Below are 17,636 nucleotides of genomic sequence, written 5' to 3' on the forward strand. Positions count from 1 at the left end.
AACTGACAGCTATTAGCGACGTGAGGAAATTACCTTTCTTTTTCCTTCTCCTCTGCGTTTCCTCTCTTGTGGTCTGGAAAGGGGATAAGGGTGTATATGGAGAGCACAGTGCAGCACCATGTTGACTTTCCCCCAGTCTCCTGATACTGTGCAGAGAGACAGAGGGAAACTAGCCCTGCTTCTGCATCCAGGGACCGTGCCTAATTAGCCAGCTATATTTCTCCCTGTTTCAGAGCTTGTTTGTCCAGAGCTACATTTCTTGGAGATCAAGCACAGCTAAACCATAGAGGCGTAGTCATAAGGGGCAGTGTTAAGGTCTGTCTTCCTGAACAAAGGCTCAACAGCTCCTGACAACACAAGAAGCTTGAAAAGTTGCAGATATGCAGACATGATAGCGAAACAAGCATCCTCCAGATCTTTGATAACAAGACACCTGAGGTTTTTTAATTCCCAATGTTTCCAATATGATATTTTTCCAACACTTTCTTTAAAACTCAGAATTATGTTCTCCTGAGAGCAAACTCTTGGGGTCAGAGTCTTCACAAACTTCTTTTTAATGAATAAATTTATCTGATCCCTGTAGTGAATGTCCTGACAGACAATCTCCTAGGGGGCTTGAGTGGCATATGTCTCACCTCCTACAGCAGGGACTGAAACTTTCTTTTAAGCCCATCATTAGCTGATCTTATATCCTCAGTCATGGAGTCAGGCATCTGTTGATTGATGAAATACCTTAGACGTGTTTATGGGGAAAAAACAAAATCTGTCTTTTGTTTTCGTGAACTCACAGATTGTGAGCTTACTTGCCATGTTAGGCAGGAGGAATGAGTCAGGTGATTTTTTTCCCTGTTATTAATCTCAAAGGGCTTCTTCTGTGCATACAAGTAGACAGTTTCTGAATTTATCACCACAATTGTGCTTGTCTTTACCAAAAAACCCCCAAAACAGACCTCTAAGGAAATTTAAATCACTTTAAGTGACTGTAAGTCATTTAACTCTCTCTGAAATTCTATTACAATTAAACATATATTTTCTTAAAGGCTTGATTATAAATCCAACTTAAAAAAAATAAGCTAATTATGTTTTTATGATAATTCAAAGAAATCAGCATTGCTATCAGCTTTGGCAATGAACATATGATTTCCGCTGATCTAATTTTTATTTTCTTGTTTCTTAAGTAAAACATTAAAAAGTAGGAAACAGCTCTATGCTCTTTCTAACAAGAATATTACCATTATACCAACAAAAAGAAAACTATTTTGCCAAAACCATTATCTGCAATCAAGAGATTGTAGCTTATTGGCATTATGTGTACACTGTGTGTATGAGGCATTTCTGGAGGCAAGCAGAATTTTGCAGGTGAGTACAAGCTGAATGAACAAGGTCATCTTCAGTAGGATTCAAATGATTTTAAATCCCAAATCCACAAGACTCTATACTAGGATATAGAATATGCGAGTAGCTCTTGCTGGTGTTTCCTTGACCTGCCAATAGTTTGCAGCTGAGCTACTCAGGTGTTTGCATTAAGTGCATCATTACTTTTGTGGTGGCATGATCAGTGACTGGAGATTCTTACTAAATGCATGAAATAGTAGGCACCACGCTCCCTGAGAATGAATTTGGAAGGCTGCCTGGGTTGTATATTGCTGAAGACTGAGGTAGGGGGGCAATATTTAATGAGCTGCTAGAAAGCACAGAAATTTTACATCTAAAAATGTTTTCAGTGATGCGCCAAGAGAAGGGAATGTTACTCATAGATTAACGTAGTGTCTGCTTAGAGATGGTTAATGCATGAAAGCTAGTTTGAGAAGGTAGAAATCTGTTCTGAATGCTCTGTAGAACAAAAGGATGCTTTTAGGTTTTTTTCTTTTCTCAAGACTGCAGATTTATCATCTGATGTTTGAAACTGTCATGCTCTTGCATCAGACTAATACACAGATTATCTTCAAAGCTGATTTTTTCCCTTTGATTTCTTTGGATAGCTGGATTTTAATTATATTACCTAGGAACTTAAATTTAATCTGTATATCAAAACATAGAGTCTTCTTGATTTATTGGAAGATTAGTTTTTGGAAGATTGCTTTTGGGTGGTTTTTGGTCTGCTTGGTTGTTGGGTTTTTTTTGTTAGTTTGGGTTTTTTCTTTTCCCAAGAATAACTTCTTTCCCCCTCTTAATGTATTAGTTTGTGACTTCTGGTTTGTGTACCTTAAACCCCTGTTGAATTCATTAGTTTAGCAGTGGGATTGGGCTAAAGGGAACAGGATGCTTAAGGAATAAAATAAGGGAAAGCCTTGCTTTGAACAGCAGATAGATCTTGTTCTGCATAGCTACTAGTTTATTTTTCTTTCATCTTGTACCTTTGTGGTTCTTTTATTTTTTTCTGTCCTACTTTTTCTAGTCTTATCTGCATTTTTCACTTCTCCTTTTTCCTTTCATTCTGCAAATAGATGTCTTGAGATTAATTTAAAATTATTTCTTTCAGTGCCCTTTAAAGCATGTTCTTATCTTCCTTATACATTAGATACATTAAATTCTTTCTGACATCAACATTACGCCTTGATTAAATTACAGCCCTGAATTCAGTTGGGTGTCATGTTGTCTTGGATAGATATAAAGCAATATTAGTTTTATGAAGCTCCCTTATGTTTCACTTTGCTCTCCCGTAACCATTTTCTTACAAGAAAGGAGGAGTTGGGTTTTTTTAGTGGAAGTTCTCTTGCAATATGTTTATGTACGTGGCGTTAAAAGAAAAACAACAGAGATGTGCACATCTATTCTTTTTCTTGCATGTTATCTTTATACCTAACCTAGTGGTGAATCTCCCTTATAATCAAACCACCAGTGTTTTCCTTCATCCTCTGTAAATGAATTGGTTATAGGTGTTATCATTGAGCTTAGTGCTTGCAATTATGACAAAAATACTCAACAACTTAATTGGTATTTAGTGTTGAAGCCAGATTCATCTGTTGCCATTGTACTGATACCAGTAAATTAGACTAAGAATTCTGAGAGTCTTCCTTCTGTGAAAGTTACATAAGTTTTCAAACCAGACCTGTCTTATGGATGGGAAGTTCTTAAATTAACTCTAAGAAAATTTGGAAAAAAACGATCCTCCTTATTGCAACCTCACTTTTACTGTTGCTTCATTTTAGGTAACATTCAAAGCATCAAGATACTCAGTTTCACCAGACTTAAGATTTGTTCTTCTTGCATATGATGTTAAACAGGTAAGCCACATATTCATAATCAAAGAACCTGTAAATTAAAACTCTGCCTCTCTTGTTCTTTTGTATATTTGATCTGTGATTCCACATAATACAACATGATTCATGTTCTTGATTTTTCTTCCCAAAACCTTCTGATGAAATGATGGTGAAGTATGTATTTAAGTGGGTACAGAAATACTGTGGGGTTCTCAGTTGAAGCGAATTACCACGGCTCCTCTGAAGTGTCATTCGGGTTTATCTAGTAGAGATTTCATAACCCTTAAACAGTTCTGTTAGTAGCTGATTATGTGGAAGTCTGTCTTTGATACTCCTTCCTGTTTTAAACAGCTGTACATGTGTCATTTATGAACTATACTAAAAAAAACCTGGCTGATTCATGTTGGAGTTTTTATTGTTGGCTCAGTAGTCTGAAAGCCTCTTGGACTATGTAATGCAGTGTTCTTTGTTTCTCATAGTATTTAGAGATTTTGCTAGGCTATTATGTTGTCAAAAAAAGTTTCAATCCATAATACCGTAGAGAGTTTCCTAAAACAAATTTTCGAACACAAACAAAAATTAAAATGGTTTTATCAATTTCCTCTGTGTATATTGGTGTTTGTATAAAAATGCTACTAAGATTAAAACTGTTATTCATTACAGAATAGTTTTGAACTGATAGACACAGTGGTTATTCAAGCAAGTTTGGGTTATGGGGTTTTTTTTGTTTATTTTTATTGATATAACAGTAAAATTTACAAATACCTGTTAATACCTGTGACCTTGATATCAAAAGTCAATGTTCAGAAATGAGAAAAGAGTACTACTGTTTATCACATCACACTACAGTGTAGTAGTTTACTTATTGTTTTGCGTTGGTAACCGATAATAGAATAGCTGTGTGTTGTAGACTGAAATTCTTAGAAAAAATAAAATATTCATTTCCAGGACAGTATACAAACCTTTCCAGTCTCCTGATTATATTGCTGGATTCATCTGTATACCTGCAGCTTTAATAATTATATCTGCAAACTGGAATATGTGCTGGAAGCTGATCTGAAATCTTCTGAAGGTGTTAATGTGAAATGATTGGTTTACTTGGAACTAGATCCAAGTAGGTTTTCTTCTACCAATTTGGGTGGATTCTGGCTTGAGTTCTTTTTACGCTGTGTGTTGACCGATATATAAGGAAAGGGCTGCTATTGTTTATTCACTTTTTTTTTTGTTCCAGTTTTATTCCTGTCTGAAAAATATTTGCTCCTTGCTGTTTCCCTTCTTGATTGCTGCTTTTTTTTGTGTGTGAAAGAGTTTAATAATCCCTTATACTGACTTAATTCCCTCATTTGATGTATTGAAATTTTAATTTTGGATGGGTTGGTTTGTTTCGGATGTTCTTAGTAGTTGCTGATATAGCTGATAGAGAAATACAAGCAAACATGAAAATATCCATCACGCTTTATTACATCTAAATGTAGTAACATCAGGGATGAGTCCCTGCCCCACAGTAACGATGGTCCTTTGACATAAAAATTACTCTCGGTGCATGCTGAATATATCCCTTTGCAGGAGAACTCTCTTTCTATATTTCATTCTTGGTTTTGTTGCAAAAAGAAACTTCCCCTTCCTTTCACAGTCCTCTAAGTAACTGCCAACAACTGGAATGAGGTTTGCAGCATTTACATTTTGCATCTAGCCATTTCCTTTGCTCAAGTATATTGACAAGAATTAATTAAAATGAGAAATGAACAAGGTTTGGTAAGCAGTTTGTGGCGGTAGTGCTGGATGGCTTTGGATGGGGCTTGTGATGCTTATTCTCCAGTGTTCCAGCTGGGCTCATGGCTTTCAAACCAGAAACATACTGTGATCATAGTGTCCTCTAGAAGGTAATGGTGATGGTGCTAAAATTTGTTAATAGCTGGATGTTGTCAGCCAGATCCTCAGTTGATGCAAATGATGATAATAATAATAATAGTAATGCCATTGAAGCCTGTTACCTCCTGAGAAGACCCTGTTCCATAGGATGGAAGGGAAAATCACCAAAAAGAGTGTAAGCCAATTCTTTTAGAAGTTTTTAAAAAAATATTATTGTGAATATGTGGTAAAAAGCCTTTTTTTCCTCCAGATTTTCTGATCCTTGGGATATTTGTTAGGCTGGTGAGGCACTTCTGCTTTCTCAAAATCTGTTGGCGAAAAGGTGCACAATGCCTTGGGAAGCCACTTTGTTTCTGCATAACTAATGCTTCCTAATAACATGAAGGGTTAAGTTACTGTTCATTCTTCTTGGACTTTCTCTTCTCTCTTTCTTCCCGTTAGTCAGAGGCAGACTTACTGGGTCTGGATGAGAGGAAATCCACCTGTCTACCTTACTTGTTCCCCTGGCTGTTAACTATAAATGATAAAATTTATTGCCTATAAAATTAAAAGTAATCTTAAACGGCATAACTTAATAGGAATTTTTCAACTTAGTGTCAATAGAATCAGGCCAGGTTCTTTCCTCATATCTCATTTGAGTGTAACTTTTTACAAAACTGAGGATTTGTTATTGTCGTGTGTTATAACACATGCTTGAGTCTCTAATACCCAGTACAAGGAACTGCAAATAACTTGTAAGCGTCTAGTTGATATCACCATCTGCTGTATGCCACAGACCCCCGGACTCTACTACCTATGTTTGCCCCTTAATCTTCCTTCTTTGTTAAGGTTTAAGGTGTATAATTATACTGTAATGTATTTGATGGGATTTCCGCTTTTGCGGATTGTCAAGGCTTTGGGTTTTTAAGACTATAATGGTTGTTTACATACATTAATCTGTGTTCTTTGTAACATACAGTAATACAGCTGGAACAGATTTATTAATCAACAGTGTTATAAATAAGCTGGTGTGTTTCAGCTGAACAGATTGGAGAAAAATACACACAAATGTTTCTTCAAGACATTTTGTCATGAAATTGTAATTAGAAACAAAGTTATTTTGATGTTTAGATTAAAAATAAATGTTGAGTTAAATTATATAGTTGAATATTTATTTTACTGTTGTCAGCATTTTCTTTAATCTATTTTATGCTTGGAATGGCAAATTTTAATTAAATTTGCAGTTGTTTCAGCACAATTAAGAATGTCCTCTATGCATAACGGGACATAAATCTGCATGAAAATAAGCTATCTTTGAATACAAAAGTAATAATTGAATGAATCATTTAAATCATGCTTAATAGAAGGAACAAAATTATTTCATGTGGCATAGCAGCTGTTTTGCTGTAGCTCTATAAACTTCATATGGAAGAAAATTCCTTTACTAAGGAATTCAAAGTGTTGTAAATTGTTTTTCTGGACATTGAAGTTGCTTAACATAAGGCAGTATTAGTGGCATAAGCACTGTGGCTGTTCAGCTTTTTCTTTAACAGAAGGCTGTGGCAATTTTAGAAGTATTTTCTGTATGTTCTTTGATGCAGTACTCCATGGCTATCCACACCTCTGAAATGATTTCATCAATTCTCCAAGTTTTTTGACTTTGCCAAAACTTGCACAGATGGACTGTGTGTAGTTCAGGCTTTCTTTCTGCCACTCACCGTAATTTGGTCGGCATCGCTGAAAAAGCCTCATTTTGCAAGGCAACAGATCAATAAGTAGGAACTGATTTGAGAAATGAGCACATGCATTCTTGCTGAATGTCCTGCCGTCCTGATTCTTCTGGGACAGTGTGAACACAGCCGCGGGGAAACCATTGTACGTATTGTATGCAGAGAGGGGGCAGTTTTGTAATGTTATATCTTTTTGATTTTGGTTTTCCTTTGAAGACTGTCAAGGTGTGAGCAAAGAATGTGATGCTCTGAGAGGCAGAGCATCTAGGCCGGTTGAGATTTCCAGAGGAAAGGTTATTTCACTCTTGCTTTTAATAAAGACAGTGTTAAAAAGACATTTAAAATTTTCCTCACTCTGGTGGTGTTATTCACAACTACCAAACCTGATTTATAGTTTTGATTAAAAAAGGGATATCAGACACTCTGTTCTTGCATTATGGTAAAGAATGGGGCAGTAAATTTGTAATTTGCAGTGCAGTGAGCACTGAGGTTTTAAGAAATTCTTTTACCCTTGAGGAATTTCAGTGTCCCTCAGCAGAAGGTTATACATGGCAAGTTGTCCCTGGAGTCTATGTGAAATGAAAATAAGCTTTATTCTGGATACTTGCTCAGACATCATAGGTATGTTCTCCCCGTGGTCTTTGTAAAATATAATTTGTTACAGAGGAACAAGTGAAGAAATAAATGAGATCAGTTACTCTTGATTTAATATCCCCTTCCTTGTGATTTTTTTTTTCCTACAAACTATCCTTTCCTCCTTCCTGCTTTCAAATTCCTTTGGAATAACAATTTTCAGGAATTTTTCGTGCTTCATTCTGCTCTTAATACAAGATGAATTATGCGGAGGTTTTTCGAGCCCTCTCTTCGAGCCCTCTCTTCGAGCCCTCTCTTCGAGCCCTCTCTTCGAGCCCTCTCTTCGAGCCCTCTCTTCGAGCCCTCTCTTCGAGCCCTCTCTTCGAGCCCTCTCTTCGAGCCCTCTCTTCGAGCCCTCTCTTCGAGCCCTCTCTTCGAGCCCTCTCTTCGAGCCCTCTCTTCGAGCCCTCTCTTCGAGCCCTCTCTTCGAGCCCTCTCTTCGAGCCCTCTCTTCGAGCCCTCTCTTCGAGCCCTCTCTTCGAGCCCTCTCTTCGAGCCCTCTCTTCGAGCCCTCTCTTCGAGCCCTCTCTTCGAGCCCTCTCTTCGAGCCCTCTCTTCGAGCCCTCTCTTCGAGCCCTCTCTTCGAGCCCTCTCTTCGAGCCCTCTCTTCGAGCCCTCTCTTCGAGCCCTCTCTTCGAGCCCTCTCTTCGAGCCCTCTCTTCGAGCCCTCTCTTCGAGCCCTCTCTTCGAGCCCTCTCTTCGAGCCCTCTCTTCGAGCCCTCAAGCCAGTTTCAGATAGAGGGCTAGAATAGAGTTCAGCTCTAGTTTAGAAGCGTAAGCTTCCCTCAAAAAAAAATTACAGTTTGAAGCCATAATTCAGAGAAACATTTCCTTTTTTAATTTAGAGAATTTTAATAAAACACTCTGTTTAGCTTAAAGCACCATGAAAATAGCTTTTAATAGTTCTTATGGTTAGATCAGGATGAAGAATAACCCAGTCCTCTTCTGAAAGATAGGAGAAAAGTAGTTTTAGATCTAAACACTCACTTAGTAGGCACGAATAATATTTCAGAAGTGTTTTTGAATATTTGTAGCTTAACGTGCTGAAGTAAAGACAAGAGTCCAACATAGTGTCTGAATCAAAGAAGCACCAAGAGAAATAATTTACTTATCTGCTCTGTGCTGATGCCTGTCATCCCTTTGCTGATATAATATCTGTTTTTAGGGGATAATGATAGGGAGTACTGACCAGAGTCTACAGTGAGTGGAGGGCGAACGGCAACAAGCGACATGATCGTCAAGCTTTTAGAGATTGCCCCTGATACTGCCTTATTTGAGTGCACTGAAAAGATCTTCAGGAGTTTGTCAGCAGATAGGAAGAATCCATGAGGGGAAAAATTCAATGAAGTTTTAAATTATGATTATCTGTTTGCTTTAGGAGATTATCTTTCTACCATTTAGGTGGAAACTAAACAGTCAGTTGTCAGGAATCTTTTTGGTCAGTGAAATCAATTATTGGATTTTTTTCTGCAAATAATTAAAGGATAAAGAAATTATGTCTTGTTTTTAATCAGGACACTGTTTTATGTTAACACGTGCAGATGTTTTCAATAAGATAGTTTGTACAGTGCTTATGAAAATCTGACTTTGAATAGCATTATCTGGAGTACCAGCTAATGGTTGGAAATCTGTCTTCTAACATACAGAAAGAATATTTTCTCTAGAAGATTATTCCTTACGAAAGAATAACAAAAGACTTCTTAAACCAGCAGTGATATGGACAACAATATTTTATGTAGCACTCTCAATGAAGTGAAGATCTGATATAAAATTCATACTATCAACTTTTTCCTCCAGAAATGCATGCTGTTTTAGATAAACCTGGTTTTTGTGTGTATTTCCTTAGATCCTCAGGGTGATCTTTCATTTGTTCATTTTAAGATGAGTATAGAGGCAGATCATGCATGTGCATACTCCTGACCTTATGAGATCATAAATAAAAGCCTGATCCAGACATGACTTTCCCATTCATCTTCATCTCTCATCAAAACACAAAATACCAATTTTTATCAACTTCAGAGCAGTGAGGAAAAAAATAAGAAGGGAATTAAGTGACATTTGCCCCCTAAAGTTTAAGTTATTTCTTGCAAATATTTTATTCCTGTTTTAGGAATGACAAGATTAAGTATTTAAAAGATCAAATACTGAGCAATTCATGGAGCGGGCTGCTCAAATTTTTCCCTTTTAAAGGCTGTTGTTTGAGTGGAAGTTTTAGCTGGATAGATTAGAATTTGTTAACATAATAGCTAGACTATAGGTCATCTTGGCATACTACTCATCTATTACATGTATTTGACTTTATTTTGTGTAGCTGCACAGATATACAAGGCATTTTAAAGATACATAAAGACAAGGTCTTCGCCTGAGAAGATAATGTGATTTTTAGTAAAACCTGGCAAAATTAATTTGATGATACTATGTGCTATTGTGAATTATCCCATAGGAGTGAGTAATCATATGAGTAGATAGTGTTCCACTTCTATCCAGGGTTTCATTTAAATTATGTGGCAAAACCTAACAACTATCAGTCCCCGTAAACAGAAGGTGGGGAAAACAGAAAGGGTCTGGCTTATGCTGAAAAGCATGGGCATTGATGTTTTTTTTTAGTGTTTGTCTGATAAACAGACTAGCCTGACTGAATAGAGAGCTTTGGCTGAAACTCAGGAAAAAAAGGAAAGTTTATGACCTTTGGAAGAAGCGGCAGGCAACTCAGGAGGATTACAAGGATGCTGTGAGGTTATGCAGGGAGAAAATTAGAAGGGCCAAAGAACTTAATGTGTCCTTAATTAGAAGGGCCCACTAGAACTTAATCTGGGTATTGCCATAAAAGACAATAAAAATGTTTCTATAAGTACATTAGCAACAAATGAGAGCTAAGGAGAATCTCCATTCTTTACTGGATGCAGGAGGAAATACAGCGACAAAGGATGAGGAAAAGGCTGAGGTATTTAATGCCTTCTTTCCCTCAGTCTTTAGTAGTAAGACCAGTTGTTCTCTGCGTATCCAGCCCACTGGACTGGAGGACAGGGAGCAGAATGAATCCCCCATACTCCAAGGGGAAATGGTTAGCTACCTGTTATGCCGCTTAGACACACACAAGTCTATGGGACTGCATGGGATCCACCCAGGGGTACTGAGAGAGCTGGCAGACATGTTCACCAAGCCATTTTTAATCCTTTATCAGCAGTCCTGGCTTACTGAGAAGGTCCCAGTCAAGTGGAAGTTCGCAAATGTGATGAAATCTACAAGAAGGGCTGGAAAGAGCGTCCAGGGAACTACTAGCCTGTATGCCTGACCTTGGTGCCGGGGAAGGTTACGGAGCAGATCATCTTGAGTGCCATCATGTGGAACATACAGGACAAGCAGGTGATCAGGCCCAATTAGCGTGGGTTTATGAAGGGCAAGTCCTGCCTGACTAACCTGATCTCCTACAACAAGGTGACCCGCTTAGTGTATGAGGGAAAGGGTGTGGATAGTGTCTGTGTAGACTTTTACTACAGTCGTTGACACCATTTCTACATTTGGAGTACTGTGTCCAATTTTGGTCCCCCCAGATTAAGAAGGACAGGGAACTGCTTGAGCAAGTCCAGCGGAGAGCTACCAAGGTGATCAGGGGACTGGAGCATCTACTTTCTGAGGAAAGGCTGAGAGACCTGTGTTTGTTTAGCCTGGAGAAGAGTAGACTGAGGGGAGATTTCATCAATACCTATAAATATCTAAAGGAATGGGACTAGACTCTTTTCAGTGGTGCCCAGTGGGAGGACAAGGGGCAATGGGCACAAATTGAAACACAGGAATTTCCACCTGAATATAAGGAAAAACTTCCCTGTGCGGGTGCCAGAGCAGTGGCACAAGCTGCCCAGGGAGGCTGTGGAGTCCCTTCCCTGGAGACATTCAAACCCCACCTGGATGCGTTCCTGTGCCCCCTGCTCTGGGTGTGCCTGCTCAAGCAGGGGGGTTGGACGAGATGATCTCCAGAGGTCCCTTCCAACCCCCACCTTTCTGTGATTCCCACAGCATTCTCATGGAGAAACTGGCTGCTCATGCCTTGGATGGGCAACATTTCACTGGGTAAAACTTGGCTGGCTGGCTGGGCCCAGAGGGTTGTGGTGAAAGGAGTTAAATCTAGTTGACAAAAGTGGTGTTTCTCAGGCTCACTGTTGGGGCCAGTTCTGTTTAATATCTTTACCAATGATATGGACGAGGGGATTGAGTGCACCCTCAGTAAGTTTGCAGACGACACCAAGTTAGTCAATCTGCTCAAGGGCAGGAAGGCTCTACAGAGGGATCTGGACAGGCTGTATTGATGGGCTGAGGCCAACTGTATGAGGTTTAACAAGGCCAAGTGCCGGGTCCTGCACTTGGGTCACAACAACCCCAGGCAACGCTACGGGCTTGGGGAAGAGTGGCTGGAAAGCTGCCCTGCAGAGAATGACCTGGGGGTGCTGACTGACAGCAGGCTGAACATGAGCCAGCAGTGTGCCCAGGCGGCCAAGAAGGCCAATGGCATCCTGGCGTGTATCAGGAATAGTGTGGCCAGCAGGAGCAGGGCAGTGATCGTGCCCCCGTACTCGGCACTGGTGAGGCCGCACCTCGAGTACTGTGTTCGGTTTTGGGCCCCTCAGTACAAGAAGGACATCAAGGTGCTGGAGCGTGTCCAGAGAAGGGCAACGAAGTTGGTGAAGGGTGCAGAGAGCAGGTCATATGAGGAGCGGCTGAGGGAACTGGGGTTGTTCAGCCTGGAGAAGAGGAGGCTGAGGGGAGACCTTATCGCTCTTTACAACTACCTGGAAGGAGGATGTAGTGAGGTGGGTGCTGGTCTCTTCTCCCAGGTCACTAGCAATACAATGAGAGGAAACGGCTTTAAGCTGCATCAGGGGAGGTTTAGACTGGATATTAGGAAGAATTTCTTCACTGAAAGGGTTGTCAAGCCTTGGAACAGGCTGCCCAGAGAGGTGGTGGAGTCACCATCCCTGGAGGTATTTAAGAGACATGCAGATATGATTCTTGGTTTAGTGGTGGACTTGGCAGTGCTAAGTTTACAGTTGGACTTGATTATCTTAAGGGTCTTTCCCAGTCAAAATGATTCTGTGATTCTGAAGAGCCTTTCCTCATTTCATCCATGTTGAATTGCAGTCCTGGAAGTACTTGCATTCAGTTCATCAGACAACTCACTAGCTTACTACTGATTAGGAGTAGCAGAGTTATACCTGGAGTATCTGCACATCTTTTGCATTATTTGTCTTTAGATGAGAGTTATTGTATTTATATTATTGGCATATTTGTGATGGAGTGATGGGGCTGCTTTCTGCCAGGGTGTTACTATGAGCACCTGTAGAATAGGGGGTGAACTGTCACAATTTCTTCCTTTAAAAACAATCCTGAAATAAAAAAGTAGGGAAACCGAGGTGTTACTTGGATGTTTCCATGAGGGTGAGTTGGTTTGTTTGTTTTTAAAACATATGAATCTACTTATTATTCAGAAAGTGTTTTTTTAATTTCTTCTAAAAGTGCTTGATTTCATCAGCTGATATGTCGATTCATATATGCGGGTTCAACATTGTGTAATGGTTAAAAAAAATAGATCACTCGCTACTTTTCATAGGAAACACCATGAGACAAGGTGTTGCTGCTTTCCAAATAACTTACAAGTCTCTTTTCCCTTTATACTGACAGGATTGCTGTTGAACCTCAAGTTTTATAAGTAAACAAATAAATGATTCTGATTTGAGTAGATGGCTCTTTTTTCTCGTTCAGAATTACCAGAGTTGAAAAATCAGAATTCTTGTTTTCAACTTCTTGTTCAAAGATCAGTATTGAAAACAGAATGTTGTGCTTTACTATTGTTCTGTAAGAATGGATTCTAGGTCATTTAGCTTTTTAAACAAAATGTTTATTGACAGAAAAAAAAATTGTATTTGGTAATAATGTCAGTTTTATCAAGTATGAATACTGTTATTTCAGTAAGACTAAAGTAGTGTCCAGCTGAGTTTCAAAGATCCAGCTGTTTAGAAACTCAACATAACTGTGACTTTTTTTCATGTGGTTATATTCCTACATCACGCGATAGTCCACAGCAACTGGAATCCCTGTGTGCTAATGCTATATAAATAGGCAATATTACCCTATTTAAGTCAGCAGCTCCCTTAATCTATGAAAAATTTATTTTATACACCGTAAGTTCTAGCTTCTGCTGTGAAACTGCCAACCTTATTACATCCTCCCTATTTCTCTCCTGTGCATTGTTAATGTGCAGAAATGTCTGTTGTAAGTGAAGGCTTTGCCCATCGCAGCCCACAGACAGAAAAATACTGTGTTTAAAAGGTGGGATTTTTAAATGCCACTTAACTCTTGCTGTAGTCTGTTATACGTGCTAATGATGTTACCAGAAATAACGTACAACTGAAAGCTAGTTTTACAATTATATTGTGTGTATATTTTTAGAAGATAAGGTACTAGTGACATTTTAATCAAATATTTGTGAGAGTAAGTCTTCCTCAGCAATGCTGAATGGAAAACTAATTGGATGGTTTGTTTTGGTGTGTTTTTTTTTTTTTTAAGAATTAAAAAGAAAAGAAAATCTAAGGACAGCCTGAATAAGTAACAGGGCAAGGACTGTTAGGAGTCCTAACTGGAGACTGTATTAGTAGCTGTTAGAGGCTGTAAAAGCTGAATAGAGCTTTAATTTAGGTTAAGACCTGCCAGAGTTCACCACAAACAACTAGAGTCAACTGATACCCCCATGTTTTTTTAAATACTTGTTCCATGCACCCAAGAAATAATAATTCCCTTCCTTGCTACGAAAAGCATATGGACTAAAAGAATATTTCATACATCTCTCGGTTTTGACAGGTTTTACCCTGAGCATGAATCATTGTTAGTTCAACTGCTACACTTATTGATTTCTCAAATACAAGAGCTGGCTCACATCTTCAAATACAGTGAATAAATGACTTCTCAGAAGCAAAATCACTTCATGGATCTGACTGATCCATTATGTTAAAACATTTTACTAAAAATGCCATGTATGGTTTTTATGATGTAGATATCAGCATGTTCCATAATGACTCATTTCAGATCTAGATTACATACTCTTTCTATATGTACTGAACATAAACAAGATTGAATTACTTATAGAAATCCCCTCGTAACAAATGTCTACAGTCCAGTTCATGTGTTCAATACACTTTAAAAATCCATTTTAAACATCGGAGTTTTTTGCTTTTATTTCATTTTTCATAATATCCTCTATCTGAAATTCAATAATAATGTATCTTACTGAGAAATGTGATGTGCATTACAACTTTCTCATTAAACTTTTAAGTAAGATACCATTAGTATTGATGAATGTAATCCCAAATGCTCAGTTAAGATTAAAATAGTCATTGATCACACATTCAGAATTTGAGTCTTGCAGCCAAGCTGCTTTACGTTGTTAGTGGTCATCAATTTTATACCAAAAGGAATTAACATCTTTCTTTGGCTGCAGTGTTACGGATTAGGTTTACAAACTAGGGATGACTTGGTGAGTTTCTGTTGTTTTTTTTTCTAAATGCAACAACATTTGCTAAAACAAAAATCTTTCGGATACATTTGATATATGAAATAGAATGTTCAAGCACAGTCTAGAAACCCAAAGTTTTAATCTTTTGAAATATTTTGCCTTTGACTGTTAAAATTAATGTTTAAAATAGGAATTAAGAGGCAGAGTTATTCCACAATATCAACTGATATGCTAGCACGTGGTTGAAGTCACATAAATAGCAGAGCCACTAGGGCTGTTTTTAAATATCTTTAAAAGGCTAAACAAAATCTCTGTGTAGAGGAGCCTTACTCTTTTTCTTATTTTAAATGTATATAAGGATGCATTTAAATATAGAGATATATTAAAATATATCTGTATATTTAAATAAACTTAGATTGAAATATTTATCTTCAAATAACCTGGAATATTAAATAACAATATTGACAAAGTAGAAGTATTAACGTTTTAGTTTTGTAAATGCTTCCCTTGTTTTCTCAGTGTTGTCATACATCTTTTAGACTGAAGTCTGTCAGTGATGCAATCGTGAAAGCAAAACCCCCCCAAATTAAATGCATATCTTATCTATTTGGTTAAATGTAATCAAGCATAATTAAACTTCTCCCAAAGAGGCCATGCACTTCCAGGACAGGGCTGAGCCAAGTGCTGGGCCACCAGGTCTGGATTCAGTGTTGATCCTCCTTTGTGCAGGAAGTTGGACTAATGACTTCCTAAGATCCTTTCAACCTGGATGAGTCTGTGAGTCAGTATTTCCACGTCAGCAGCATTCTCCCTTGAGAGAAAGATTCCTGAGATTTAAAAAAAAACAACCAAACAAAAACATCCCAAAACTTTGTGTTTTGGAACAGTTCCCAAGAAAGAAAACAAAAGTCAAATGTCTACCCTAATGTCCAGTTTTGTAAAGTGCCAAATAATACCTTAATGTTCCTTAAACCATTCTCAGTAGTTTTATTCATCATTTTCTTTTATGCTCTCTTAATTCTTTATCTCCAACTGTTGCTATACCTTTGTGTATGTGAGAAATCTCATCCTCTGTCTCTCCAGGTATAAGAGCAGATACAATTCTCAATACAGCAATCAGTTTTGGTTGGAAGAAGTTATGAAATGTTCTTACTCTGCAAAACGAGGAAAATCAGAAGGAGAAACCTAAGCTCTGACTGAAGATTCGCAGTTACCTCTTATTATGATTAAATAGTCAAATAGGCTGGCCAGATCTGGAAACCAATTATTCTAAAATGCGAGAGGGGAGAAAATAAATCTGCTTTTTCAGTTATTCTGCATAATTCTGTCTCTATCAGCAGTGCACATTGAACAATAATTAAATTTTGCTTAAAATAGACAAGTTGGAAAAAAACTTAGTGATTTAAAAAAAAAAAAAAATCACAGCAGCAGGTAAGACTTGCAACTGCTTTTTAATTCCAAATTGCAAGGTCCTGGTCAGAAGAATCTAATGCCCAAATGAACAGTGTAAGCGTAATGTTCTTAATCAAGAAATGGTTTTAGTCTTGAAGGAGAGACTTTTTGTATTGTACATTCACTCAAATTGCTTGAGTGGGGGAGTGTTGGCTTTTTTTGTTTGCTTGTTTTCATAAACAAGAAAAAAAAAAAACACCAAACCAACCCCAAGTAGGCTGAAATCTCAAAATCCTAGCACTTTTTGGAAAAACATTAGTCACTCCAAAGCCAAGTTAAGGTGTCAGTAACTGTGGTAAGGACAACCTATAACAATGGCAAATTGTCCATAACATGAGCAAACGTGTTTAAAAGCTGTCCCATAGAGAATATTTGCTATTCACAAATGCCCACATAAAAATTATCTTGAAGCTGGAAGGGCATTCTGTGCTGCGGGATCTCCAAAGCTGCTTGTCACACTTCAGAGGACCAGTGCAAACGTGTCAGAATTTAACTTTCTTTAACAATCTTTCACTTACACTGTGCAGGCAATATCATTAACTCTATATTTAAGTAGCAACTTATAGTATAGCAACTCTATATTTAAGTAGCAGGCACCTAAAGTGCTTATTGCTTCTGAACTTGATGAAAATACCATTAAAGTCAGTGGAACATTTTCCATGGACTTTAAAATGGGCTTCTGGATCAGCCTTTGTCTACCTAACAGACAAATGTAATAAAGTCATCTCTGTAGAGTGACAGCAACAGCCAGGTGGACAATGAATAAGGCACAGTGTGCCGCTAGGATTTTCAGCAGGATCTTGTAGAGGATAGATTTGCCAGTGTTTTCAGAGTCTCGTCTATGCTGTAAGTCAGCCTTTAGGTCTGTAGGTTGTTTGCACCTTTGTGAACATTAGTCATCTTGCTTCCCACGGTGTTTCTTCTATTTAGGGACAGCCGTGATAGAGATGTTTGACAGCTCACTATCATAATTGTTATTTTCTGTAGCATTTTGGGTGCAATTCACCTAGCCCTGATGTACTGTCAGCTTGCAGAGGTTCTAATTGCTCTCTGCACTGTCATTATCTTAAAGATATTTTAAAACTGCATTTTCCTCCAGTGGAAATCTTCCTGAATGTGACCTTCAGCTGCTTCTTGTGGATGCTGAGACAAGAATTGGTTAGAGTTCTTGTCACTGTTAACTTCATCTGTCCATGGATTCTTTTAAGACCCTTCCTTCATTGTTTCCGCTGACGAGTATGTGAAGATGCTGTGTTTAACATG

At 38.2% G+C, this 17,636-nt stretch overlaps 1 protein-coding gene across 2 annotated transcripts in view; it reads left to right on the forward strand.

Annotated features, from left to right (window-relative positions):
* The window catches only part of DPP10 (dipeptidyl peptidase like 10), a 298,202-nt gene that overhangs the window by 147,778 nt on the left and 132,788 nt on the right, over nucleotides 1-17,636 (forward strand). For both annotated transcript variants that reach the window (XM_075092913.1, XM_075092914.1), the window contains exon 5: nucleotides 3,153-3,227. In XM_075092913.1, coding sequence (XP_074949014.1) covers nucleotides 3,153-3,227 — 75 coding nt within the window. The remainder of the gene's footprint in view (nucleotides 1-3,152; nucleotides 3,228-17,636) is intronic.

This window comes from Phalacrocorax aristotelis, chromosome 5 (genome assembly GCF_949628215.1).
Source record: "Phalacrocorax aristotelis chromosome 5, bGulAri2.1, whole genome shotgun sequence".
Classification (NCBI taxonomy): domain Eukaryota; kingdom Metazoa; phylum Chordata; class Aves; order Suliformes; family Phalacrocoracidae; genus Phalacrocorax; species Phalacrocorax aristotelis.